Genomic DNA, 25,416 nt, shown 5'->3' on the forward strand with positions numbered 1-25,416 from the left:
TGCACATACACGAAATTAAAGTCACCCGGCTCTCCCCGAAATCTAATTAACTCGAATCAATTTGACTTGGTTAACGCGATTAAACCCAATTCGAACGAAATTGGGTTCGATCTGTCCTGTAAAGTTCCAGCTCGCCTCTATTTGGGGGGAAATTTAATCCATGTAAAGTGTAACTGCATTTTCACCGGCGAAACCGAATTAATATTAAATGTGCAATTTGTGGTAGAAATTCTCAATGGGGTCCTCATTTCTCGAGTACAGGTTACGCGCGCTTTCGCGTTGGTAGATGATGTGTTGGAGCTTTTGATTTTCCCGAGGCACGAGACGGCGTTGCCTCCTCTTTTGGCGTTTTTCGCGATCGTGGGGTTAACAGGAAACAGGCGGTAGTATTCTCCTGTTTGTTAACTGGCGAAGTTATCGTGTGAATGGAGTGGTGGTGTCATGAATAGAGGTGCCGTGATGAACTTAACACGACCAGCTCTTGAAAAGCCGCGGCTCCGGACACGGGAGCGCGGCTTTAATCGAGTTACGTACCGCGAGAAGGTTCTCTAAAGTAATATATGACCCAATGTGTTCACGCAAGTCCTCTATAGAATCATAAACGAGTGGCGTTCTCAATAGCAGGAAACGCGTTACGTTTCGAGATTGCGAATTCAATTGGGGAGCTCGATGATGGCCCGCGTGGGATGTTCACGAGCAATGACACTTGTAGCGCACGTGGTTACAATAAAAATGGCACCATTACGTAAACTCCAACGCTGATACATCGTAACTTCACGAAATATCCATCTTTACCAAAATTAAGCTTACCTGATCCCAAATTTAAGCTCTACTCGGAACCTTCATAATCTATGCAAGCTTTCTTTCGGTCTTATTTTATTTTTTCAATACCTCCTCTCGACCCTGTACGTCCTACTTCATAGAGATTAAGATTCATTTTAGATTTAAAATTGGAAAAACTGAGACATTTGTCACTTTTGAGATATAAAATAGCATTGCTATTGTATGGAAATTACTCTTCTGTATATTATTCATAGAAGTCTCTGTAAGGGCTGAAATGACAGGTTTTGAGATCTAAATTTTCGCTAGCGTATTTAAATATAATTCTTTTAGAATCCGGTAGAAATGTTCCTTTTAATTAGTGATCACTAAAGGGTGGATTATCACGGGATAAAGGGTGTCGTCGGAAACATTTAATACGAAATCCCGGCGGCGTATTTTGGAATTATTAGGGCAGGTGCGAAAATCGGATGGCAAATGTGTCACATTAATTAAATGCCCCGAATGAAGATAACCGAGGGGCAATCTCTCGTGGCGACAATGACGGCGGAGCGATTTAATGAAATGAAATGCCGGCCGACTTGAAACAGGGGAATGTCGGAATTTCATTCAAACGAATTCCATGCCCTCTGCTCGCGAGCCCACCCTTCCCAGGGCAATACCAATAATTTCGCGCCGACGCGGCCCAATGTTGGCATTCGCAAACGTTTTGTTAATAATTCCACTTAAATATTGCTCGACCGATGCGAGCTCCTCCGGGATGCTTTCGCGTACGCATCGAAACCGGGAACACGGGAATTATGTATGCACGAGGCTCATCGGTTAACGTCAACATTAACATATGTCGAGGATAGGACATTGTGCTGCAATATTCAGCTTCGTGGCTCGTGTCGATGTCGACACATCGTCTAGACTCTACACGACGTCGAGTGAACGATACTCGGGCCTCTTTATGGCCTTACTTTCCTTGGGAAAAGTATGGAGTAACAAGGACGTAGAGCAAGAGCACTCGATAAAGGAACCCGTGAGAAATTCTTGACAAAGAAGAGTGTCAATAAGTGACCGATAAAGGGATCTCTCAGGGATTAAAGTACTTGTAAAGAATTCCGAATAAAATGATGTATGAAAATTCAAATAGGAATTTGCTATTTCGCTAGGCACTCCTTTTTATGGAGCTTCGTCAGGATTTTATGGGTACCATGTAAAGTCCTATACGCAAGAAAAAGTGCGTGGGAAGATTTTACGATGAATCTCTGCTTCGATGGGGTATTTCAGGTGAACTTATGTATAAATGATCGTTTCTCAGGGCTGGTGGGAATTTATTTGCTTAATAAATTTAGGCTAATGTTGGTTAACGACGAATTTCCCGACACTGTAGAGGCGCAAAAGGTATAAGCGGTAAGTGACAGTCTGAGTGAAACATCGGCGAAGATTCCCTCTTGGGCCCGGCGATAATGGAAGCTGCGAGGACCCATTAATCCCGGTAAGCGGTGTAACTCGACCGCCATCTCGCAACTATTAAATATTTCTGAAATTGATGCGAGCCCCGTCGAGGGAGGAACGAAGGACAAGAAAGGGGTTGGATTCCGGTTGGCACCCAGGACCGCGGAATGCAGAATTTCTATGAAGATTCCTCCTTCGACTATAATTCATCAGTGATGGCGGCGGGTTTTAGGTGGCTAGCCAGTGCAGATAGAGAGGTAGAAAGCCTGCAGTTGCAAACCGGAGAGGGAGACAATTGGGGTAGGTTAGGCGAAAAGGGGGTGATATACCTAAGGGGTGGCAATGCTGTCGATATTTCGGCAAGATATGGATCGAGATGCTGGGAGATAATGGACCAGGCTTTTTGTCCATACCAAAATCATTACCATGGCTTGAGGTGATGTCCTAAAAGGATCTTCTCCATTCCTGGCGCTTGCAAAGCGACATAAAGGAAACGCTTCGAAATCTCTACAAAATTCAGTGTAATTATATTTTCAGTATGTAAATTTATCAGAATATTTTTCTTTAACTCCTGAAAAATATTGCTCATCTGGATAAGATTCATCGATATCAGTGGCGACGCTTTTTGGGTTCTGAACTCCATTTAGATCGAGAGATGGAAACTAGCAGGGGTGGAACAATGAGTCCCTTGGGATATGTTATGTACCACGGTATGTTATATCTACGAGGTGGAAAGGAAATGGTAGATATTTCGTCTGCACGTGAATCGAGGTGCTGGGAGATAATGAACCAGGCTTTTTGTTCTGACCACAATTATTATCATGACGCGAGGTGATATCCTGGAAGGATCTCTAGTCCTGACGCACGAGCAGCGATACGGAAGGACTATCTCAAAATCTCTACAAAATTCAGAGTAATAATTTGTGTAGGATTTAAATTTGCAAAATATTTATTTCCGTTATCGATGGAGATTTCTAGCACGGTTATAATTCATCGATATCAGTGGCGATGCTTTTGGGAAGCTCCAATCCATTTAGATCGAGAGATGGAAACTCCGCAAGGGTTAGACTAAGAGATACTTGAGGTAGGTTAGGCACCAGGGAAGAGCCATCCGGTGTTATACCTACAGGTTGGCAATAATACCGTCATATCGATCGGGTGAGGATCGAGATGCAGTCAGCTAATGGAATAGACTTCTGGCTCCGAGCACAATTGCCTTACCCAGCCTTGAATCCGATTGGCCAAGTTTGCCAAATTCTACAACGCCTCTGCGTGTCAGCCTAACAGTCTAAAGGATCCTCAAATATTCCTCGTCAAGGGCCCACTATAGACATTAATTTATCAATTTCTCGTTTCGTAATAATAGAGTCATGCGTACCCGAGCTACCTGCGCAATTAATTATGGCGACATTCCGGGCGCATGTAACTACAAGTACGTAGCTTCTCGGTACATCGGTCGCACCGTGTAACGTAAATTGCGAGGTTGTACGTTTTCGATGCATATCGTATTACGTTATGAATCCCTGCAAATACTAGGGCCATGTATGCAAGGATTATTTGTAATTACGAGAACGAACGGTACGCTCCTTACTCTCTAATTGCACAGAAATCATTTATCAAATCCTTGACCCGCGCTGCTGAGCGCATAAAAACGTTACCTTCAAAATGATTTCATCTTCATAATGTAATATTAATATTCCCTCGTGAATAACTTTCAATTAAATTTCTGCAATTACAATATTACACCGGGAGGTGAGGGGGATCAATTTCGCCCGTGACTCTGGTTAACCGGCGCGCCACTAATTACACGTGATAAAGAATTCCAGGATAATGCCTAGGAATAATAATTATCTTTTGTGCAAGGAACGCGACCGACTCAGTCAACCTGGAATATTGTTCAGGGCAAGTAACTTCAAGCAGTAGGTCTGAAATCGGATCCGCGAGCAGACTCTCGCCGCTCAGCCTCCTCTCTACCATTGAAGCATTTAATTCGCTTCATTAACAGCAAGCATTCGCGAGAAGACATCACGAGACGCTCCAATGATTCATTTACCCACCCGACCATTCACGGCTCGAGTCGTCCATTTACGAACTGGGTCTTCGTATAAAACTCAATGACTATAAACCCGAGGCGGAGTTTAACAAAAAAAAAAAAAGAAAACAGAAAGAAAGGGGTTCCGCCCAGGAAAAGTTCCTTTCCGTTTCTTTCCCCTGGGGGCATTGAATTGCACGTAAAATGTGCCGAATGACTGTCGAATGCACCTCGTCGGGATTTTTTTCCCCATCCCGAAGTTGGATTTAATCGAGCCGGAACTGACCTATCTCTCGCCGAATCGGACTTCTTTGAGTTGGGATTTTCTCCTCGCGCTATTTCGGAAATAATTGATCCGGTGCCTTGCTCGGGCACTTTTTTCATATCGTTACCGGGCGGAGGAGTGCTTTTGTCATTGCGCTCCTTGGCGACCGTGCCATTCCTAATTGCTCCAGAGCAATTAAAAAGCCCGATTGAGAGAGACTCGCCTCGGCTCGACGCGCTTCCCTGCGTCAAGAAGCTCTAATGCATCCCTCTGAGCAGGGGATTATTCCTCGAATTTATCCGTCGGAGATTTTTGCGCCGAATTTCATGAATTGCTTCACGTTCGATCGGTATTTTTCTATAATTTAATTCAAGGTCCTTACACTTTTTTTAGAGTCTTTTCGAAACCAGACATTCCCTTCCTCGTCAAGCTTTAAAGCATCCTTTTGAATTCAAGAATACTTCTCGAATGTACATATCAGAGTTTTTTCGCCGTATTTCACGAATTGCTTCGCGTTCGATCGGTATTTCTCTACTATTTCGGTTCAAAGTTGTTTCACTTATTTAGTTTTCTTTTTTTTTCCCCGATACCAGACGTTTTCCTCAAGCTCTAATGCACCCCGTTGAAATGGGGATTATTCCTCGAATATATACGTCGGAGATTTTTCGCCGAATTTCACAAATTGCTTCGCGCTTGATTGGTATTTTCCTACAATTTCAATTAACGGTTGTTACAGATCTTTTGATACTTTCTCTACAAGTCCTAAACTAAATGCAAATTTTTCAGGAAAGAGGATCCAGCGTTCTAGTTTCAAGAATTAATTTTTTCTTCCTGGATATTGAACGTGCCAATAAATGACATCGATAATATAATGGAATTAAGGAGTTGAAAATTAACTTTCGTTTATTTATGAAAACAGTAAATTATTGTTCCAGAGGACATTGAACGTGAATTTCTGAGCCAGTGTTGGTGTTCTCTTATGGGGGATGTTCAAGGGGGCATTTCCGGAACTACTTGGATATCTGAATGCACGAATGGCGACATTTTTCCGGAAGTTTTATACTGAAAGTTGAGGCGAGACAAATGTCTCTCGGGGTTGAAGATCCGCCATTTGATGTGGTGGTCGTCGACTGGGGTAGTCGTCCTTAACAGTGCTGACAACAAACTCCCCGAACTCGGCGTCCATTGTTCCCTTAAACTATTATAGTTTGTCTGGCCGGAAATGGAGTTTCAAAAGCTGCGATAATCGACCCGTCCTCAGGGTTCTTCGAAGAGAGGCACGCACGAGTGGTATTAGCCAAATAAATCTAAACTTGGGCAGAAAATTACCTCCTCCTGCAAATTTCGCGTAATCCGGCCCTATTTCGAGACTGCTCGCGTATTTACCTCCGCAAATTTGAAGAACTTCGCCTACCAAAAGTCCTTCCCATCGGCAAATTTTATTGCTAATCCAAACTAATACTTTCAACGATATAATAAAATAGTTGCAAAACGAAGAGCTCAAATGGAGATAGGCAGCTCCTCGAAGAGCCGGGAAAGTTGAAATTGAATAAAAATTGACTGTCGCTCTTCTAATGGATAAGTAAATCCCTGTCTTGAGTAACTAAATTTGTGTCAGCTTCCCATTAATTAATTCAACCTATACGTGATCGAAGGATCGAGCAATAGTTTTATAATGTAAATAACTTTTTTAATACCGTTAGGGAAATACTGCGACCGAGGTCGGCGTAAGGGATGAAATAGTACCGTATACAAGGAATAATGTATACATCGTGCACCTCCGATGTAATATCCATCAGAAATTGCAAGAGCGATGAGACGATCGCCTCGACGGGATGAAAATGTAAAGTGGAAGTGCAATCGACGGCTCGATTATCCTTAAACAGGGCGCGTGTCATCCTCGCACAATTTCGAAACAAAGTGGTCGTAACGTCATTCCCTTCGGTCCACCGTTGTCCTATTTTTTTTCTTTTTTTCAGAAGTACTCCTTTCGATGTGCCTCCAGTTCGATTAACAATTTACGAAAGTTCGACGAGTCGAGTGAAATCCATGATAGATGCTTATTTCATGCTATCTTTATCAGTTGCTTCCTTTCAGTTTCTAGCCATGGGTTCATTAGCAACACTTCCAGACATTACCGAAACTAGTCTCTCCAGCAGGTTAAAAAAAAGAACTGACATACAGGGAAGGTTTCCGTTGTAAATCCCGGACTCATTTTAGATTCATGAATTCCTCTCGTTAGATTTTCAACCTTTTCCGACGCTTTTCTATTTCCTGCTTGCAGGTGATCTCGGAGTACTGTCGAACGCGGCTGCAATCGAAGCCGTTTACGCACATCGTGATGGACATGTACAGAGAAGTGGTGCGATCGCCCCAATTCGCGGCGCGAAAGCGACTCGTCTTCCAGCAAACGCGATTGACAGTTCCACCCCAGATAGCCCATCACCAGCACCCCCAGATGCAGCCCCACCAGCCCCACCATCAGCACCACCACCAGCCTCACCAGCACCACCAGCAGGACCATCAACCACAGAATCAGCAGCTGCAAAATTACCAGACCCACCAGGCACAAAATCATCAATCGCATCAGACACAAAGCCAGCATCAGCAGTCGTCCCACTTCTCGAAGCACCAGGCCAAGGGTGCGCTTTTCAAGGCCCAGTCCCGCAATTCAAGGTCCCATCCGAATCTCCTCAGTCTGTCGGGGTACGACATACCTCTCGGCGAGGTAGCGAGGCCAGAATTCCAGTCGCAGTTGAACATTCAAGCCAGCTATGGGGTCCCAGCAGTTCGCCATGCCAGGACGAATTCCCAGCCGGAGTACTCCGATCGCGGGCGCCTCCCTCAGACCACCAGCAGCCAGGACTTCCTCGAGGCGGAGTCCAACCGGAATTCTCAGCTGTATTCCGGGAATATCTACAGTGACCCCATCTACGCACTTCCGGTCAAGCCGTTCCTCAGCTCGCAAGACGTCAGGGTGAACGGCTTCTCCGCGAAACCTCTGCCTAGGAATGATATCTATGCCACGGCTAATGGAGGTAAGACTATGGAATTATTGATTAATGCAGATAGAGGTGGAGATGGATACATGGTATCGACAACTCCCATACATTCTATGGAAGGTACAGAACTATTATAAACATGGAACGGATGGTAGAGAGTCTTCGATGATCCCATAACGCGCAACGATTTTTCGTCTGGACCTCGAAAGGGTCCAGGGTACCCTGAGAAAAAACACTCATTAAAGCGAAGAAATATATTGTTAATTCAAAGAGTAATTATTTAACTCAAACTCAAATAAATTGCCGTAATCCCGAAGAAACAATGAATTCGAGTTCATTCGAGTTAAATGATTATTCTTTGAATGAATAAAATATTATAAGAGTGGAAATTAAAAAGAATATATGTGTTTCTTTGGTCCGATGGATTTTTTTTTCTCCATGTATGTCGCTGTTTCGACTTTTCTACATGGATCCTGCCTTTCCACAGTGTACGCCACGCCGAGGGGTCCCGACACCAGGAGCGCCATCAACTCGCAGCCCAACATCGCCCACTCGGCCCAGGTCATGAACGGCTTGGTACACTCGAAAGAGGACGTGTACTCGAGGATCCCAAAGTGCGATCCAGGGCTGGATCGACAGTACTCGAACCCCCAGCTGCCCTATAGGAGCCAGGAGTCCAATTTCCGACATTCGTCCCAGCCCAACGTGGCGTCCGGCCAGCTTCAGGTGTACCCAGGGCCAACCGGACAGCAGCAGGCCCAGTCGAAACAACAAAATCCACTGTCTTCCATTAACCCGAGGAGCCTGCCGGCAGGTACGGTGCCGCCGAAGCCGCCGAGGATCATCACGACTCTGAAGAAGACGACCCCGCGTCCAGACTTGGCGGACCCCTCGGTACCACCCGCGAAACCACCAAGGTTCGTCCTTTCTCGTTCACCCGGTCGACTCGTGATGTATGGCGCGAATTCGAGGCTGCTCTGCTCGCGGGATGAAAAGAGAGGAAACCGGAATGGGGATCGATCGCGTTTGGGGATGGAATTCCAGCCGCCCCGGTGAACGCGCCAACCCCGACGCGTAGGTGTCGCGACGACCTCCTTTATCGCTCACTTGCGCATGAAAAGCATTTTCCTAAATGCGACGTCGGAGACGTGGGAGGTCGCCCGAACCGGGAAACGTAGAAAACGGGGCCAATTGATTCGGCGACCTTCCCGAAGCGGGATATTTGGGGGAAAGAGGACGTTTCCAGGATATTTCCGCGGCGTGTTTCCTTCATCCGGAACTGACTCCGTGTAACGACATCGTGACGAGAATTGGGTCTTGCACGTCTACATTATATTTTGGTTCGTGGGAGAGATAGGAGAAGGGCGGATTTATGTCTCGTGAAATGTGCAACGGAAGAATGTGGGTGATTTGTTTTAGCTGGCTCTCGCAATGGCGTCTGTACTCGGGGTTTAATTAAATTTTCAGCCACTTCGTTATCGGCCTCGCTCGGTGCTGCGGGAACCTCGTGCGGTCCTTCTAGTCAATAGGTTGTTAGAAGATGATAGAGGGGGTTTGGTTATACACTTTCAAAGTGAGCCGATTTTCTTGCAAGTTCGGCGAATTTACATGTCGCGTAAATAATCTTTGCGAGGGAAATTAAGCGCCCGTCTTTCTTTTTACATGCGCAGTTTTTAATTGCTAAAGGTCTTTAACTGTGATTCTTTAGGATCGGCCTTAAAAACGGACCAAGGGCTCGGCGTGGAAAAGCGGTCCAGAGAGCACCGTCTCGCCTTTACAGAGCCATTGGTGGATCGTCAAGGTGTTTTAACAAGACGCAATGCGTTGGTCCGGAATTTGTAATTCGCGCCAACCAGCCGCCTAAAGTTCTCAACGTCGGAGATGTAAAGGTACGAAGTTTAATTAAAATCAGGTTACTAGAAATCATTCCGTAAATATACACTCCTTCGGCAGCTTCGCGTTTCTCGAAAATTGCTGTTGAAAAGAAAAAAAAAATTTCTTCCGGTACCGGGAATCGAACCCGAGCCTCCTGGGTGAGAGCCAGGTATCCTAGCCACTAGACCATACCGGAGGTTATAAACGCGATCTGAACATTGTGTTTATAAATAAATGATTCTATTTTTAAATGTTTACGTTAATGTCGCTTTTGCTTCAATTAACACTTTAATGCATTATTACGTTACATGTAATAGTTATGACCTACTCTATGAGGACAGTTTAAAGAACTGTCACAATAACGTCAGGATGGCCGAGCGGTCTAAGGCGCTGCGTTCAGGTCGCAGTCCACTTCTGTGGGCGTGGGTTCGAATCCCACTTCTGACAAATTTTTTTTTCCTGTGACAAATTTTGGTTATCACCTATTAAGAGTAATTAGTTCATCTGATTGGTCTCTTTTTACCCCATCATAATTTTTTCTTACCGAATACGGAGTATAATTCAGGCTGGAGAATATTTGGATGCGCGTGCTTGAATCCGTACTCTCGACACGAATAAGTTTTCATTTTCCTGAATCGTTACTTCATTGTTTCCGTGTACCCGGGAGAATTATCAAAGCGGTATCTCTTGCATCTGATTAATATTGTTTTGCATTTCAGAACGCCAACGTCGGTCGGATAATCGTTATAATGCTAACTGGGCAACGCCTCGAAGTAACTTGCGACTCTCAGAGAATTACAGCCGGAGAATTGTTTCAGGTGGGTGTTGCATACAAAGTTTCTGCATAACGAATGAACAACGGTACCCCATAATCCGTTGTACGATTCCGTTTCCCGCTATGGGAATAATTTTATTTAAAGAACTTCTCTTCTCAGTGGGAATAATCAAACCCGAAGGAACGTGATACCAGCGTATCGATTTCACATCGAGTACACGTAACAGGTGGAATTGACGATCTTTGAGGAGTGATAATTATCATCGGGATCCCCATATGACGTGATAAAAGGTTATTTCAAACTGGACGTTATTCATAGCATCCCTTGTGGATATGGACTCCAATGGTCGTAGGGTATCACTGTACTCACTTCATCAAAAAATTCACTTAAATAATTCCTATTTTCATGTAACAAATCAACTCGCCCTTTATGGGATCCCAGATTCGTAATAAACACTTCAAGCAACATTAACAAAATTATTAGTCCAATCTATGTAATTTGTGGGAAGCCGTGGGAGAAAGTAGACAAGAAAGATAAAGCCCGTAGAAAGACAAAGGCTTTTGGAGATGAATTACACCGATGTGCACGAGACGAGAGACGCGTTCCTACTGACAATCGCTATCTTTTCTGACCCCTTCTCCACGTCTCAAGATTTCTAGGAAAAATCATTGTGCTGCCAGAACAAATGTAAATTTGATAACCCGAAATTGAACACGAGGAGATTAGATTTGTTGCCCGACGTCTCGAGTTAATTTCACTCCTTATCGCCGGTTTAGGGTTCTGATACCAACAAAACGTCGATCCCTCATCCTGATCCCTTGGCTGTGTTTAGACGACTAACAGAGGAAGAATTTTCTCGAGGCATAATAATGAAGCGATCGCTACAAATCTGTGAAGTATCTCAGAAGAAAAAATGTCAAAAGACTCCGAATATTTGTCCCGTCGATCGGGAATACCCGTGATACTAACCGTAGTATTTATAAAATTACCGAATAACTTGCTTTAACATCGGATATAGATAAAAGTTTCATGAAACCACTTCGAAGATTTCGACCAATTTGATCGGCACCAATAATGGCAGGTGTAAATATGAGATGCAGATGGACTCGAAACTATTGGGGAAATATGGCGGGAATTATTCGGACTATAAAACGCGCAGAAAATGATCACCAGCCGGGTATCGGGCGATGGTGAAAACAGTCGCGTAAAAACTGCTGGGGCTCGATGAAGGGTATAATTCATTTGGCAAACCGGGGCAGTGATCAGCGGGACGGAGTGTCCGGGCCCGATAAGCGATCCAATTCATCGGGCAATTATCACGGCGAGAAATTTTCAATCGGCCGGCGGAATCCCCGAGGTCGGTGCATTTCCGAACTTATTCGGCTGCGTAGGCATAATATGGCCGAGTGCACCGGCGCGGATGCAATTGGTGCGCTTCCTTGGTTTTCGGGCACCGAAAATGCACAAAGTCGGTCGGGTCAAGATGCAGTTGTTTACGATCTCACAAATCCCGACTCCCATCGAGGACTCGCTGAACTTTTGGCCCCTTGCCAGAACTAATCACTATTTACGACCAATCGATAAGGCGCCAAGTGATGCAAGTGCTCTCTTCGAGTATTTAACAAAATCCCGGGAAAAGAAAAGATGACTTTTTAAGAGGGTAGAAAGGAGGAAGGTTGGAGAGAAGAAGTTACTGATAAGAATCGCCGGTTTGCGGGGGTTCCATTAAATATTTCCTGAATTTATGAAAGTTTCATACCCGAACGATGACCTAAATAATTCCAATTCAAGTTCTCGAAGCACTTTAGCGCGAGATGCTCCACTGATAATTATTTTCGGGTTAATTGTGCAGCACCCCTTATCGCATTGGTATGCTTTAATATAATTAATCATTCATAAAATGGTTATACGGTGCTGGCTTTAATTTTGTATAGAATATCAATTTCGGATTAAAGTCGAATATTAATACCCACGGGTTGTCAGTACTCGCTTAAAAATTGCTCGCTAATTGCACTTGACCACTAAAAGGTTAAACAAGGTACATTCGCACACCTGAAGTAGTTAGAAGAAATCATGAACAGTCATGAGTCTTCGAAACTATCGAGGTGCCCCTCGGTACAGAGTTTGCTGCAATTATTCGCTAAGTACTCCGGGAAACGTCGAAACTTTAATTGCACGGGTTGGTCAAATAATTCGAGGGCCGGTTTCGATGCCCCTTATCGACCGTCCATTCGGACGTTCAATTCCAGGGTGCCTCAAAAAACTTGGGATATTATAATTGTCTTCCTGAAGAGGATGACTCAGATACCGCTAACTTCGGGGTAAGTTTAGGAAGGGCTCGGAAAAGTCAGTTAAGCGGGTGAACTTTAGTTTCCGCTCTCAGGAGAATTTCTGATTACTTGTGAAGTCGGATTTTGATTTAAATACCGGGATCAAGATGGAAGTCGGGCCAAGAGAAGGAATATCTTCGGAACATGTTGCTCATTATTGCCGTTAAATCGTTAAACTCGTGCCGAGCGAGTGCTCGAAATAGGGATGGTCAGTTATTAGGATCTCTGAAAAAGTCATTGATCTCGTTTCAGGCGATCGTCCAGACGGAAGAACTCGACGAGAACTTTACTCTAGGATTGGCGGCACTTTTGGCCGGTGATTTTGCCATTTTACCTCCTGACACGAAGTTGAACAAGGTGGCACCTCCGGGCTGGTTGAACAGCGTGAAGAGCAAAGGTCTGCTGGGGCTCCCAACTAGTTTTATGCTCTACTTAAGGCTACGATTCTTTTTACCTTCTTTGCGTGGAATCAGGTAATTGCTGAGTTTCTGGATACTTTAAGATATTTTATAGCTCGCCGAAAGTTGTCTTTCCGTCCAATTAAATATCCATTCGTGGTTTAATCATATTTAATCATTCTTTCTTCTGTAATTCCCAATAGAAGCTGGATTTCGAAGCACCTGCTGTACCTACAAATCCGTCGGTGCATTTTGGAGCAGCAGCTGGTGTGCTCTTTGGCTCAGCTGATCAACTTGACTGGCCTTGCTCTTCAGGCAGAATTTGGCAACTACAGCGTAAACGTAAGCACCTAAATAATGCAATTACCTTACGCAACGTAAACCCCGACCAAAATTTCCGCCTGTGAGGCATCAGTCAGATTTCCCTGAGGTTCCTAATAATTTAATCAGAGTAACTTAAATCGCGGAGGAAATTGGAAGTAGGATGCGACTATGCGGACATTTATTCAGCTCGTAGGTATTAATCGAATAATGAAATTCAAATCGAAGAATAGCTCACGTGGCATTATCTGCATTTCGCAAGCTGTCGCCAAAGCTGCAGCAGCCCCCAGAGTTTCATCCGCGGACGGTTGATAATTAATGTCGCAGATATTGACAGAACGAACGTGGGGTGCAGTAAATACACAATGACAAAATAGATCCATCAGGCGATCCAGGCGAGACCCAATTTATAACGGAGCAGGTGGTCCAAAATCCCGACAACAAATCGCGCCGATCGCTCAGCGAGACTTCTCTTAATATTCCCTCTCAAGATGGACCGAACCATAATCTTAATCTTAATCTGCGCGTAATTAATTCCAGGAGCACGGTCGCGGGGATTACTTCCTGCTGGAGCATTACATCCCGGAGTCCTTGATCCTGGTTGACCAAACACAGCTGCAACTCCCTGGAGAAGCGGAGGCGCTCAAGATGCGTCTTCATCAAGCCCATCGGGACAGGAGAGGACTAGACGCCAACAAGGCTGAAGAGATGTTCATAGTCCACGCCCAAGCATTGCCGGACTACGGATCGCATTACTACATCGCGACGATAGACACGAAGGAGCTGGGCAAGATCGTCTCCCAGCAGAGGAAGAACCAGGAGAACCTGGAGACCGATAGGCTGTACGCGGAACCAAACAACATCTACGAGCTGGAGAGGTCTTCCGAATATCCCGTCTATGGGAGGATAGAATTTCCGAAATTCGGCTCCAGGGAGAATCTGCAACCGGTTCCCTTTGGTGACGAGCAGAAGATGAAGTCGCCAAAGAGTGGGAGTCTGAACGACGGCGTGTACTCGAAACCTAAGAGTCCTCTGAGGGTATCCAGGACGGAGCCCAACAATAATAACAGAGGAAGCAACAACAGGACCTGCAAGTCGAAGAAGACGGAGAGTAACGTGTGGTTGGCCATTCATGCCCAAGGACTGAAGCTGTTGGACCGAGGAGGTCGACCCAGGGAACGAGTCGAGCTGGCCAGGTTTCAGTGGAGGGACATTCAGACCCTGAGCTACAACAAGAGTTGCCTGGTGATATACAGCAGACTGAACGGCAAGCGCTGCAAGTTCAAGCTCAGAATGGATCACAGGAAGTAAGTGGAGGTCCCGTCGATGTCGAAGAAGGGTTCAATCGATGGGTTCCTGAGGGTCTCAGAGGGGATTGTTTGTTTTAGGTCCTACTTTGCCTTCAAGCTCACCTCGCTGCATCATCAGTTCTTCCTGAAACTTCGCTCGGAGCTCACCTCGCTTCAGGGATTAGCGACAGGCACGTCTCTTCCTCCTGCAGATTATGTCACTGGGTCCGGGCCCGAGTCCTAAGTAGTTTAAATCGCAGCCTCGTCTGGTTTCGTCGGGTCGGGCGAACTTGGAGGAGAGTCGAAGACGATCCAGAAGAGGGGATCAACGGTTGCCCGATAACGTCTGGATTTTTCTTTCAGATTTTGGAGTGCCCCTGATCGTCGAGCCGAACTCGCCGCCCCCCAAACTGAAGCCGGACAACGGAAAGACTAAGATATCCATAGCGAACTCCGTGAAGAAGCAGAGGAACTTGAAGTGCACCATGCAGCTGGAGGAGTTCCAGAACAAAGAGAACGAGAATCCCCAGAAGGACTCGAATCAGCTCCCGAATTGCAACAGTACACCTGTTCACGAGCCCGTCTGCTACACCCCCGAAGACGATGCTCTTTACGCACAAGTGAACGCGAGGTTAGAACCCGAAGGAGAATCTAGAGACACCGAAGACGAGTTCGATAGAGGAATGATCGCAAGGGCAGACCTAGCCGTGGAGCAACAAGAACCTGAGAAGGTATTCGAAGGCGACGAGCTTTACAGTCGTCCAAAGCTTGATTTTAGGGAAAAAGAGAGCGCTTATTCGGTTCCCAAACCATCATCGCTCAGTGAAGACTGTCTGAGCGTAAAGACGGAGAAACCCGAAGAGCTGTATGCAGCTATTAACAAAAGTGGACTACCAAAGAAAAATGACTTCCCCGTTCCCGAAGAGGTGTGGGACGTCATGGACGCGAAAAAGGCGCTCCACAAGGTAATCGATTTTAATCGGTGCAAATTAATTGGCGCTGTTCAGGTTACTCCAGAGTGCTGAGCAAAAGAAAACCGTGTTGAGGACTTTTTTTAATGCACTTGGCATCGTGATAATAGTCCCGTGAATGAAGCACGCCGGGCGTAATCCGATTTGCTGACTCAGCCGCCATGCCGGATGGAATTAGCTCTCGCTTAATATTCAATTAATTCCATTTTATAGGTGAAGACATCTAGTTTACCGAATTACGGTTCGCCGAGGCAATCCAGTGGATTTCGCACCCCTAGCCTGCCACGCCGACTAGGCGTCAAAATGGGAACTCGGGCCATCTACAGTTCCCTCGTTCAGAGGGATCTCGCCCTTGCCGACGACCTGGAATCGATGTCTCTCAAGTCGGACACAGCATCCTCCCTGAGATCCGCTTCCGCGAGATCAACGGAGTCCCCCATGCCCGAGGCATACGTTCTCAGTCAGTAAATCACGTACTTCTCGCAATAATTACGATCAAGATTCACGAAATTCAGTAAAAGTCCACCCGAATTCAGAAATCCAAAATAGCCGAAACGATTTATAAAACAATTTTCATGAACGAAGTGCTAAAGGACCTTCTTATCGCCCGAGAACAACGTACCGACTGTGACGTCGTTTAGTTAACTTTTTTTTTTTACTAATTCTCTGGATTCTTAGACTTCAATGACGGAGTTGGGCAGTTTCTGATTATTTATGGGAATTTCACTTAAAATAGAAATCTTGATTTTATATGTTTTTTCTTTTCTTATATTAATGTAACTTGATCTTTTTGTGTTTTTGAATGCAGATACGGATATCAGGACGAATGACGAGACCTTCCGAGTCCCGGATGACGAGACCATGTCCTCGTCGCTAGCCGCGAGGTTGGAGGAGCTGTCCTTTGCCGAAGAGAGGATTCTGCACACCATAAAACTAGAGAGAGGACACGGGGGTAGCATAGGGTTGCAAGTGACGGAGGGTAACGATGGTGGAGTCTACGTCCAGGCAGTTTCGGTCGGTGGATCAGCCGATATGGCAGGAAACGTGAACAAGGGTACAGACATTCGCCTCTATATCTCCCAATTTTGTCCTTTATTGGCAGTCGATGCAAACTTCCTTCCCCATGGATTTTAACCCGGGTAAAAATTTCTTTTCATAATTCAGGTGACCGAATCGTGGCTATAAACGGCCAAAGCTTGCTGAATTTTAGATACGAAGAGGCTCTGAAGATGCTGCAGAACTCGCCGGAAATGGTGGAGCTGGTCCTCTCACAAATAACGAATCGAAAGTACGACCTGAGACAAAACGAAAAACTTGCGAGCGTCGACAGGAATTACATGCAGTAAGTGTTCTCCAAAATGGCGGACTGCGTATCAAATACAATTGAGATTTAGAACCACTACTTGAATTGTTTAACACGTCGTTATCGCTCTATTTGCTGAATCTTTTGGACATTTGCAACGGGTAATTATGATCCTTCCAGAGACATCAGATTCGACGTCTCGTCCGAAGCTGAGACTTCAAGTATGACCACGAAGTGGTTGGCCCAGAAAACGGCGGACGTGGCGTCTGTACAAAATACATCGAGTGCATACAGCAGCGCAGCTTCCAGTGCAATGGACAACCACAATGCAAACAGTTTGTACACAACGGAAGTGGTCGACACGAACGGCTTCAACTCCGCCAGTATGCTCCTCAGCATCGAGGACTTTGATCTCAGCCGAACGAGTCGTCAAGTTTTTATTTAGGTGATAAGGTAGGTACTCTCCTTTTTATCTTTCTTGAGAGGAAAATGTCCTTTCGGACGCGGAGAAAGGCCACCGAGACTCGAAAACAGGAGCTCCAATCACTGATCCAATTACTCTCATCCATTTAGCGAAGCCCTTCCCGGAGCAACGAAGTGACTTCATTTGCCACTTCTACCAACTACCAGATATTATTAAATGAGACTACAATTTCGGACCGTTTGATTTTCCTATAAAACGGGGGACGAGCAATTAACCCCATTAATTAGATTTAATCAGATTGACCCACTTCGGCATTTCGAGTATCTGCGGGGAACTATTGAACAGACCAACTGGAGATTCGAACCGCGAAGACGATCGAACTTCATATCTGTTTCGTGAATTACGGCGCTAGTTACTCCCAAATTTGGAAATTATTGACCATTGTGAGAATCTACGCCTCTTATAGGTGTACTTCTCCCTTACGCATTCCTGACAAAAGTATCGAATTTTAATAGAGTCAACGAATAAGTATTCAGATTTAATTTGGAATTCAAAGTAGAGACAGGGTACACTGTACAGAGAAATTTCAGAATTATTTAGAGTCGGCAAATAATTTCTATGTTTTTATTCAAAGCGGCGTTTGAGTTGCAAATGTCCTTGGCGACGTCCATGCATGCCTCCCTTGGTGATTGAAATCGATAACCGTGGTCGAGGTAGCCACGAGGTCTCGGAAGTCATCATTATTGACCGTGTGGGAGGAACTTAGCAGAGATTGGATGACATTCCTAAGGAATCACCTTAGTACCTCACGGACGGCCTACCCCTGTGGCCGGCCGTGTATTTTGCTGCGAGAAAAAAAAAATCGCGTGCTATCAGTTGTGCCTGAAAAATTCGATCTTCGCGCCATGATGAAAAGTGAGTGCGGCGTTACGTACAGAAATTGATGTCAACGTCGTTTTTTGGAAAGGGAGTTAATACCTCAATGTGTCGTTGGTGTTTTAAATGTATAGAAGACGTATTTGATACATCTGGGGTATTTAATGTACTGCGCGCTTTTCCGAGGGTAGCAGAAAAGGGGCAGAAGAATAGGGCCGCGCAATGCGCAGCGAGGTGATTTCTTCGGTGACAGTTTATTCGGGGCATTCTTTGGTAAAGTAAAATTCTCGTATGTTTCCTTTCAGAGGAGATCGCGGCCACCCCGCCAGTGCCTCCCCGGCGTAAAAAGCGAAAAAGCAAGACAGTGCCAAGAGTGGAATCTACTTTGGAGCCGGTGTCCAAACCGGAGCGGAAACCGCGTTTACCTCCGCCACCTCCGCCTTCTCAGACCCCCGGAGGGAGGGACCCACCTCCAACGAGCGACTATCGTTCGCATTCAATTACATCGGAGAAATCGACGTCCAACGGGACGGAAAGCAATTTCCAGGCTCGTCCCGGCCGGATCGGGGAAAATTTCGAAACCGTGGAAACGCCATCTCCGGAGGTCTTCGATGACGCCATTCCGCCAGCTAGCTCGGAAACGACCCAGGAAAATCATATGAAACCATCTTTGGAGACACTTGACACTGCCACGCCACGGAACTGGGGTCACGATATGGGATTCGCCGTTTCCGGGAGCAGATCAGCTGTGAACAAATATCCGCCGCTCTTCTTCACTCTTCAGGATTTCCAGGAAGTGATGGCGGACTCGATGCCGAAGGAAGAGTCAAATGGATCCCATTTGCGGAACGAAGTGGAGCCATCGAGGGATCGCTCGCTGATCGCATTTCTGGAACAGTCTCTGGACTGCGAAGACGAAGACGTCTGCTTCAGGGTGACCACCACGAACGTACCTTTCGAAAAGTGTCTTAATAGTTGGAACGTCTCCTTCGAGAGTTGCGAATTTCCCGGAGAGATCGAGGCGAATCGGTACATCTTTGAGGATTATATCGACAGAGGGAAGAGGTTGCCGAGGAAGCAACCTCCTTCGACCTTATTTAGTGACGAGGTCTTCGATAGTAACGACGCCGAGAGCATATCCACCAGTCATTCCGCTACCAGGGTCAGATTCGTCATCGAATCTCCCAGCTCGTCGACTCCCGACGAAACCGATTGGGAAAACAGAATCTCGGATAGTCTTCAAAATGTCGAATCCATCCGTACCGATGGCGGGGATGACGCGCAGGCGTATTATGAACCTCCGAAATTGGTAGAAATTTTTCACTCCTCTTTGCACGAGGAGAAAAAGAATAGCTGCGAATCCTCTATGGTCCAGAGAACCGATGATTTTCATGACGTTCCTTTTGATAAGCCAACGGAACTGGAGGATGAGAAAAAGTACCTTGGAGACCAGATAGTAGAATCTGAATTATCACCTAGTAAAAATGATCTCAAGAATCGCAAACGATCTCGCGACAATGACGCGACTTTGGTATCTTTTAAACACATTGACGAGACAATTGTTGAAGCTTGTGTAGTAGCTACGCCAGTAATTTTAACGAATGACGATGAAATAGATACGAGCGCTTCGAATCCCTCGTTTGAAAATGTTGGAGTGTTATATACTGGCAATGTTGGCCTTTTAACAGGTTTAAACACAATAAATTTGATGAAATGTGAGAATAGCACGCGTCAAGACGAGTCGCAAGTAAATCAAACAGGAATTCTTGAATACGTAACGAGTAAAGATGTCTCTATAGATGATAATAATAGCAGGAAAGAGAAAGACATCGACTATTCCATTGTTCATAAGATACCGACTCCCAAACTCTTCAAAGACGAACCGCAAGAAAATGAACCACCTTGCCTTGTAAAACCAGTCGAACACAAGAACCCGGAAGTGAAGAAGAGGACAATTTTTATCAGCGAATCATTGCGCGATTTTATAAATACCGATGATACGGAAAGTTTCGAATCAGCGGCTGACGAGAGCGAAATGGATGACAATATTAATAGCGTTCCACCTCTCATGAATCCCCGTATTGTGCAACGGAGAGCGCGACAACCTGGCACGAGCGTTTGGGGCGATGAGGAAAAGCACCCAGGAGAGATATCCGAGGAGAAAGGAGCGCCGGAACCAACCAGCGAGAACGCCAAAGCGAAGAAAAGAATTCCAGCCGACTTTAAAGAGGCCGAAGAGAGCCACGAGAAGCGACCAACCCCGTTCCCCCTCGAGCTTCCAAAAGATGTAGAAGAAGGCCCGAAAAAGATGACCGAAACCTTGGAAAACGGGGTCCCGGTGAACGTGCGTCGCAACTTCTTCCTGGAGAACATGTTGGAGGACGAGTCCTTGGACGACCCGTGGGTCTCTTCGGCATCCTGCGAGGTGATCGCGGCGCACCCGAAGCCGGCCACTCGAGCTCGTTCGGGCGTCCCGTGGGAAGGTGGAGGAGCGAAGGAGAAAATCGAAGCACCGGGTCCGAGACCCGCCGACCCTGTCCCCACCCCGGAAGCCACCAAGAAGGTTTCCCCGAAGAAATCCGACGAGGCGGGCTTAAGCGCGGAACCAGTCGGTGTTGGTCCGAAGCCAAACGCGGATGGGCTCGCTTCGGGGCGCAAGAAGAGCGCCGGCGAGGCGAAAAGCGACGTCCTGAACGAGCTGTTATGTAAATTTAGTGCGATCCGATTAAGACCGGTACCCGAAGGGCGCGAGGACGGTTCAGGTTGTGCGCCGCCCGGGCGGAAAGATAGGGATGTAGATAGTAACTTAGAGGAGGCCGTTGTTAACCATAGTCAGAGCGAAGCACCGATCGTGTCGATGTGGAGGCCTGGTGGGGTCGGTACCTCCGAGGACTCGGAAATTACCCTCGAGGACGAGGGGCGGCAGGAAAACGCCGGTATCGGCGACCTCCAGGGAGCGTCCTGCGGACGGTTCTCCAAGATGGCCGCCGCCGCGCCTCCGGCCGGCACGATCGATGGCCGCCAGCAGTGTGCCATAGCTAGGGGAACTCCTGTAATCCGATGTAATAATAACGACAATAACGCCGCAACCCCCGTAGCCGTAAGTTCCGACCAATCCCGTGCCGATGTATCGATAGCCCCCGGTAGCGTTAGGAGCTTCGTCGAGTACTACGAGACGAGCAGCTATTCTAAAAGTATCGGTAGCAACCCGGTAGCTAGGGACCCACTTGAACGTACCGGAAGGACTAGACCCGTGGGACCGTTCGCGCCGGAGAGAGACAAGTCTGCACGCCAAGTGCATCTTCCTGGTGATGCCGGTCCGATGGACCAGGTTCCCCCGGACACCAGTGCCAGGAGGATAGACAACGACATCTCGTACACGGTGGTCGCGAGACACCTCGTCCACCTGGGGACCGATCCCTTCGTCTCCTTGCTCGAAAATCGGTCCTTGACCGGATGCAAAACCTCTTCGGCTCCTCGAAGGAGCGACAGCAAGAAGAGCGTGCAATTTCGCAGTGGGTGCACCGTAATGGGACGGTCTACACCTGAGGTGGACCAGGAGGCATCCCCTGAGGGAGGTACCAAACCGAGGGCGAAGAGGAGGGCCCCGGAAAGGCCATCGGGGGATAATACGGATCCCGAGGGTGGAAAGGACGAGACTTTGCTACTTCTCAGGGTCCCTCCACCGAGGATCAAGGTTGAACACTGCCCCGATCCGCCGATGGAGGAGAAAATCGATCAGGTTGGTGTGGCTTCCGACGTTTGTCGGTTTCAAACGGCGTTGCCGTGGATAGATGTCTTTTCGTTGGTCCTCGTCGTTAGATCCCTTCGGCTTTGACTTGGATCTGAAAAAAAAAAAAAAAAAAATATTTGTATCGTTCGGAATAAAATGAATATTGGAGCAGCGTTGATATTCTTTAGAGATGGTTCCGTGCGGACTCGTGTTACGGATTAATGTGTGTATAAATGAGACAGCAGCTGCAACGCGCGGGATTTATATCCTGGGAGATTTAATTTTCTTCCTCCTTTCGTTCTTTTGCTTTTTTACTTGGTTTCGTAATTTCGTAATTTTCTTCCCGAGTTTCATGATTTGAAAAGCTCGTAACGTGATTTTATTGCGTGTTGAATTCGCTGCAAACACCCCTTTGATGGCGTTGACATTAATTCTCGAGGGAATGGGATCTAATGAATCCAGTCAGTGGCAAAGTTTAACGCAATTATCCGAAACCTGGTTTTATCAGCTGAAGTTTAACTACCACGTAACGAGAAGTTTAGTTCTCCCCAAACCGGAACTGACGACTGGGTGATAGATTCTAATATGGCTCGTAATCGTTTCGAGTAAATTAAGGCACTCCGAGAGGTCGCAGGTGTTCCTATAAATTACATATAGAATTATATTTAAAAAAAATTAGTCGGGAAGATACCTCTAGATCGGATCGAAAACCTAGAAAATCTGATCTTTTACCTGATATTCATGAAAGATTAATGGAAGAATCTTTTCATTTTCAGACTGGAGAAACATCGGCGGCCAAGGAGAATCACTCGATATCAGGTATCGCTCGTTCTCTTCCCCCGTCCTCGGTTTCGTACGTCGATCAGCGAGTCGTTTTTTACTGTACGGTGTAGACCACGCGTAGTTGTTGCAACCAATTTCCTAGATCCGGTTGATTAAAACCCTTCCCCGAAACTCGAAATTGCAGGCTGAGAACTCGGGGAACTTCCCGGAAGAAAGTTCCCCGACGAAAGTCGGTGTCTTCCTCTTCCTAGCACCGGCGTCACGAGGCTCGGAAAAGTAATTTAACCAGCTGATCGTGATTAGTCGGTTGTAATGACGGAATGAGAAGCTGCACGGGTCCTCGCGACCGGATGCACCTGCCGATCACCGCGATCGGCAGTTATCTCCTAAACGGTGTCTATTAATCGTATCTTAAGGAGGTCGAAGACTACTTAAGCGTCGTAGATGACAATTGTTTCGGTCGCACTTACGGTCGTTCGATAATAAAGCTACGACAACGAGAAGGATTCCCGCGATGGTACATATCTTGAGGAGAGGTGCGAATTACGATTTTTTCACGACCTCGAGGGCCGACCCGCTTAACTCGAGATCTTCCTTTTTTAAGGGCTGGAAATGTCGCGATGCTCATGTAAAAAGTCAGAATTTAAGCTTCGACGTTAAGTTGTACTTTCGTTAGTTACTTAGGTTGTCGACTTTCTTGAAGTACCGTCGAAGTCGGCTTCGCTGAAGGTTTCGCCAAGGAGGTACGATCTCTTGGTAAAGGATTTACGGTGACGATTTCGTGTAACGATTTTTTGCGAACAGTTCGTGTAAAGATGTTTCCTCTTTCCTTTTCTTTTTCTCTGCGATGAATTCGTGTAAAGATTTAAGGCGACTGGGGAGGATATCGTCACGACGTGTCGTGTAATTGTAATTAAGCATCGAGAGTAGGCTGGAAGTAAGTGCATAAGTAGAATTAGAGAGGAGAGTAGTTACGTTGGTAAGGCTGCTGTGTTGTAAGTAGCTCGCAGAATACGCAATGTAGATCTTAGTGGTTTCCTTTACACGTGCAATCCCGAGGCGAAAATGTGCAGGGGCGAGTGCACTTTGTCTTCGTTGTCGTCGTTATCACGTTATCGCGTTGTCCTCGCGTAGGCAATTGCAGAAAGCTTGGCGAGTATGCGTGCGCGGTCGGCGCGTGTGTGCATGTGAATCGTGTTCTTACAGAGGGACGATTAGTGGTGCGACGTGAAATCTTTTTTTCGTTGATAGTGGGACATTTTATATCGTTACTTTAGATAGGAGATTAACCAGGAGATCATTAACCGGCGTATTCAATTGAAAAACCGAGGTACCTATACAGGTCGCATCGGTGGCGTGCGAGTACGAGGCGTTGTTACCACTTTCGTTTGTAACGAGGAACGGAGGATTTAGGAAAATTTAATTTTCCATCGAAACGCGACGAACGCTGGAATGCTTTTGTAATAATTGACGAGATTTCCGAGGGCTGCTTTCAATTCAAAATTAATATCCAACGCTGGGAATATTTCGACCCTCTTTCTGAGATACGACAAAGGTATACGTTATCAGGGAACATTCGAAAGTAACTTCCGATCGGAAGATTGAATTCTTTGGAGAATATACATTTAGCATTAAAATTAACTGCTCCACTTCGAAGTTGAAATTGAACTCGCGATTTAAACGGTGGAGTACTCGCACGCCTTTAGTTCTCGTCAGCTCTTCGAGCGCTTCACTTAAGTGCAAACTACTACAAACAGTAATTTTGGAGGCTAAAACCCTAGGGAACGCTCAACGACGTTCGAGGATCGTGCGCAAGATCGTGTTGACACCGAACACGGATCAATCGTTATTGTTTTATACGCGATCGTAGTGACAACTCGTTATCGGAACGTAGAGCCGCAATTTTTTTTCGGCTTTCTTTAACCGCATACGAGAGCTTCCACCACGTTAGAAGTCGACTGACGGCTGCGTTTAATTTTTCGCCGACATCGCTGCGATCCGCTACACCTTTATACATTTCCCCGCTGACTGCTGAATAAATTATTATTTTCTATGCTGTATAGAGAAGATCTTGTCCTCTGCGTTGCCCGCTGCCAAATCCGCCGACGTACTGCGGAGAATCCTTGGAACGATTTTCCCCAGAAGGGCGAAGGTCTCTCGTCCAAAAAAAGAAATCCCCCAAAAATACCAACTACTATTACCACCTAGGGAAAAATTCCCGGGGCACGGAAATGAATTCTAAATTATTTGTGGAAGTATTCCCGTAAAGTGGGTAAAGGGGTAAACTCTGAATAATTAAAATACAAAGTAAATGTCAGAATCCAGGGCATGAAAAATTCATACACATATTTTAGCTGGCATCAACTTTATCCCGGATGTTAATTTACGAGACCGCGCAAAATAATCCAATTTTCCTGCGTTACTTCCACGCACCATATTCCAGAGGCTGAACATTAATTATTCCCCGCGTTTGAGGTGGATAATTAAATTCTTCCTCCATTTATTTCGGCTACCCGGCGGAGTCTCGGCAAGCGACAAAATCATCTAGGGATTTATTATTTAATTTCTGATCGCCCGCGTGCTGGCCAAATCAGCAGGCACCGTGCATTGTCCTGGGGGTTGAAAGTTCCCAGCGATATATCCCACCTTGACACAGTTTTCGTCCCCGTATGCAAAGTCGGGACCGGAAAAGCCGGATTTCCGGAAACGCGAAACCAGCGTCGCAACTCGTGCCGGTAATTTCGTTTGTCTTTTTACGAAGGGAGGTCCCCGTTTCGAAAAGTACCCGGACGGTAGTCGGGGTGCACTCGGCCTG

General features: G+C 46.3%; 2 protein-coding genes and 2 non-coding genes across 4 annotated transcripts in view; 3 read left to right on the forward strand and 1 right to left on the reverse strand.

The window, feature by feature from the left end:
• Positions 1-18,473, forward strand: part of LOC105697695 — an 89,535-nt gene extending 71,062 nt beyond the window's left edge. Inside the window, exons 5-18 of the mRNA XM_012421269.1 lie at positions 6,805-7,558; positions 8,010-8,439; positions 9,231-9,411; positions 10,117-10,215; positions 12,756-12,976; positions 13,105-13,243; positions 13,763-14,529; positions 14,611-14,702; positions 14,875-15,476; positions 15,696-15,942; positions 16,291-16,536; positions 16,647-16,824; positions 16,966-17,238; positions 18,391-18,473. Coding sequence (XP_012276692.1) covers positions 6,805-7,558; positions 8,010-8,439; positions 9,231-9,411; positions 10,117-10,215; positions 12,756-12,976; positions 13,105-13,243; positions 13,763-14,529; positions 14,611-14,702; positions 14,875-15,476; positions 15,696-15,942; positions 16,291-16,536; positions 16,647-16,824; positions 16,966-17,230 — 4,221 coding nt within the window. The 3' untranslated portion in view covers positions 17,231-17,238; positions 18,391-18,473. The remainder of the gene's footprint in view (positions 1-6,804; positions 7,559-8,009; positions 8,440-9,230; positions 9,412-10,116; positions 10,216-12,755; positions 12,977-13,104; positions 13,244-13,762; positions 14,530-14,610; positions 14,703-14,874; positions 15,477-15,695; positions 15,943-16,290; positions 16,537-16,646; positions 16,825-16,965; positions 17,239-18,390) is intronic.
• On the reverse strand, positions 9,522-9,593 carry Trnae-cuc. Its single transcript has one exon. It is a non-coding gene; the product is annotated as a tRNA-Glu (tRNA).
• On the forward strand, positions 9,761-9,844 carry Trnal-cag. Its single transcript has one exon. It is a non-coding gene; the product is annotated as a tRNA-Leu (tRNA).
• On the forward strand, positions 18,118-25,416 carry LOC105697485. Its single transcript, XM_012420842.2, has 3 exons — positions 18,118-18,124; positions 18,391-21,827; positions 22,595-25,416. The coding sequence occupies exons 1-3, from the start codon at positions 18,118-18,120 to the stop codon at positions 22,709-22,711; spliced, it is 3,561 nt and encodes a 1,186-aa protein (XP_012276265.1). The 3' UTR covers positions 22,712-25,416.

The sequence above is a fragment of the Orussus abietinus genome, unplaced genomic scaffold (genome assembly GCF_000612105.2).
Source record: "Orussus abietinus isolate OABI.00-Male unplaced genomic scaffold, Oabi_2.0 scaffold21, whole genome shotgun sequence".
Lineage (NCBI taxonomy): Eukaryota > Metazoa > Arthropoda > Insecta > Hymenoptera > Orussidae > Orussus > Orussus abietinus.

What these genes read in the sequence shown, in the direction of transcription:
- LOC105697485 (XM_012420842.2), top strand. An exon ending in TGGAGGAGAAAATCGATCAG is followed by an intron (nt 21,828 to 22,594) that starts GTTGGTGTGGCT and finishes TTTCATTTTCAG; the next exon opens with ACTGGAGAAACATCGGCGGC.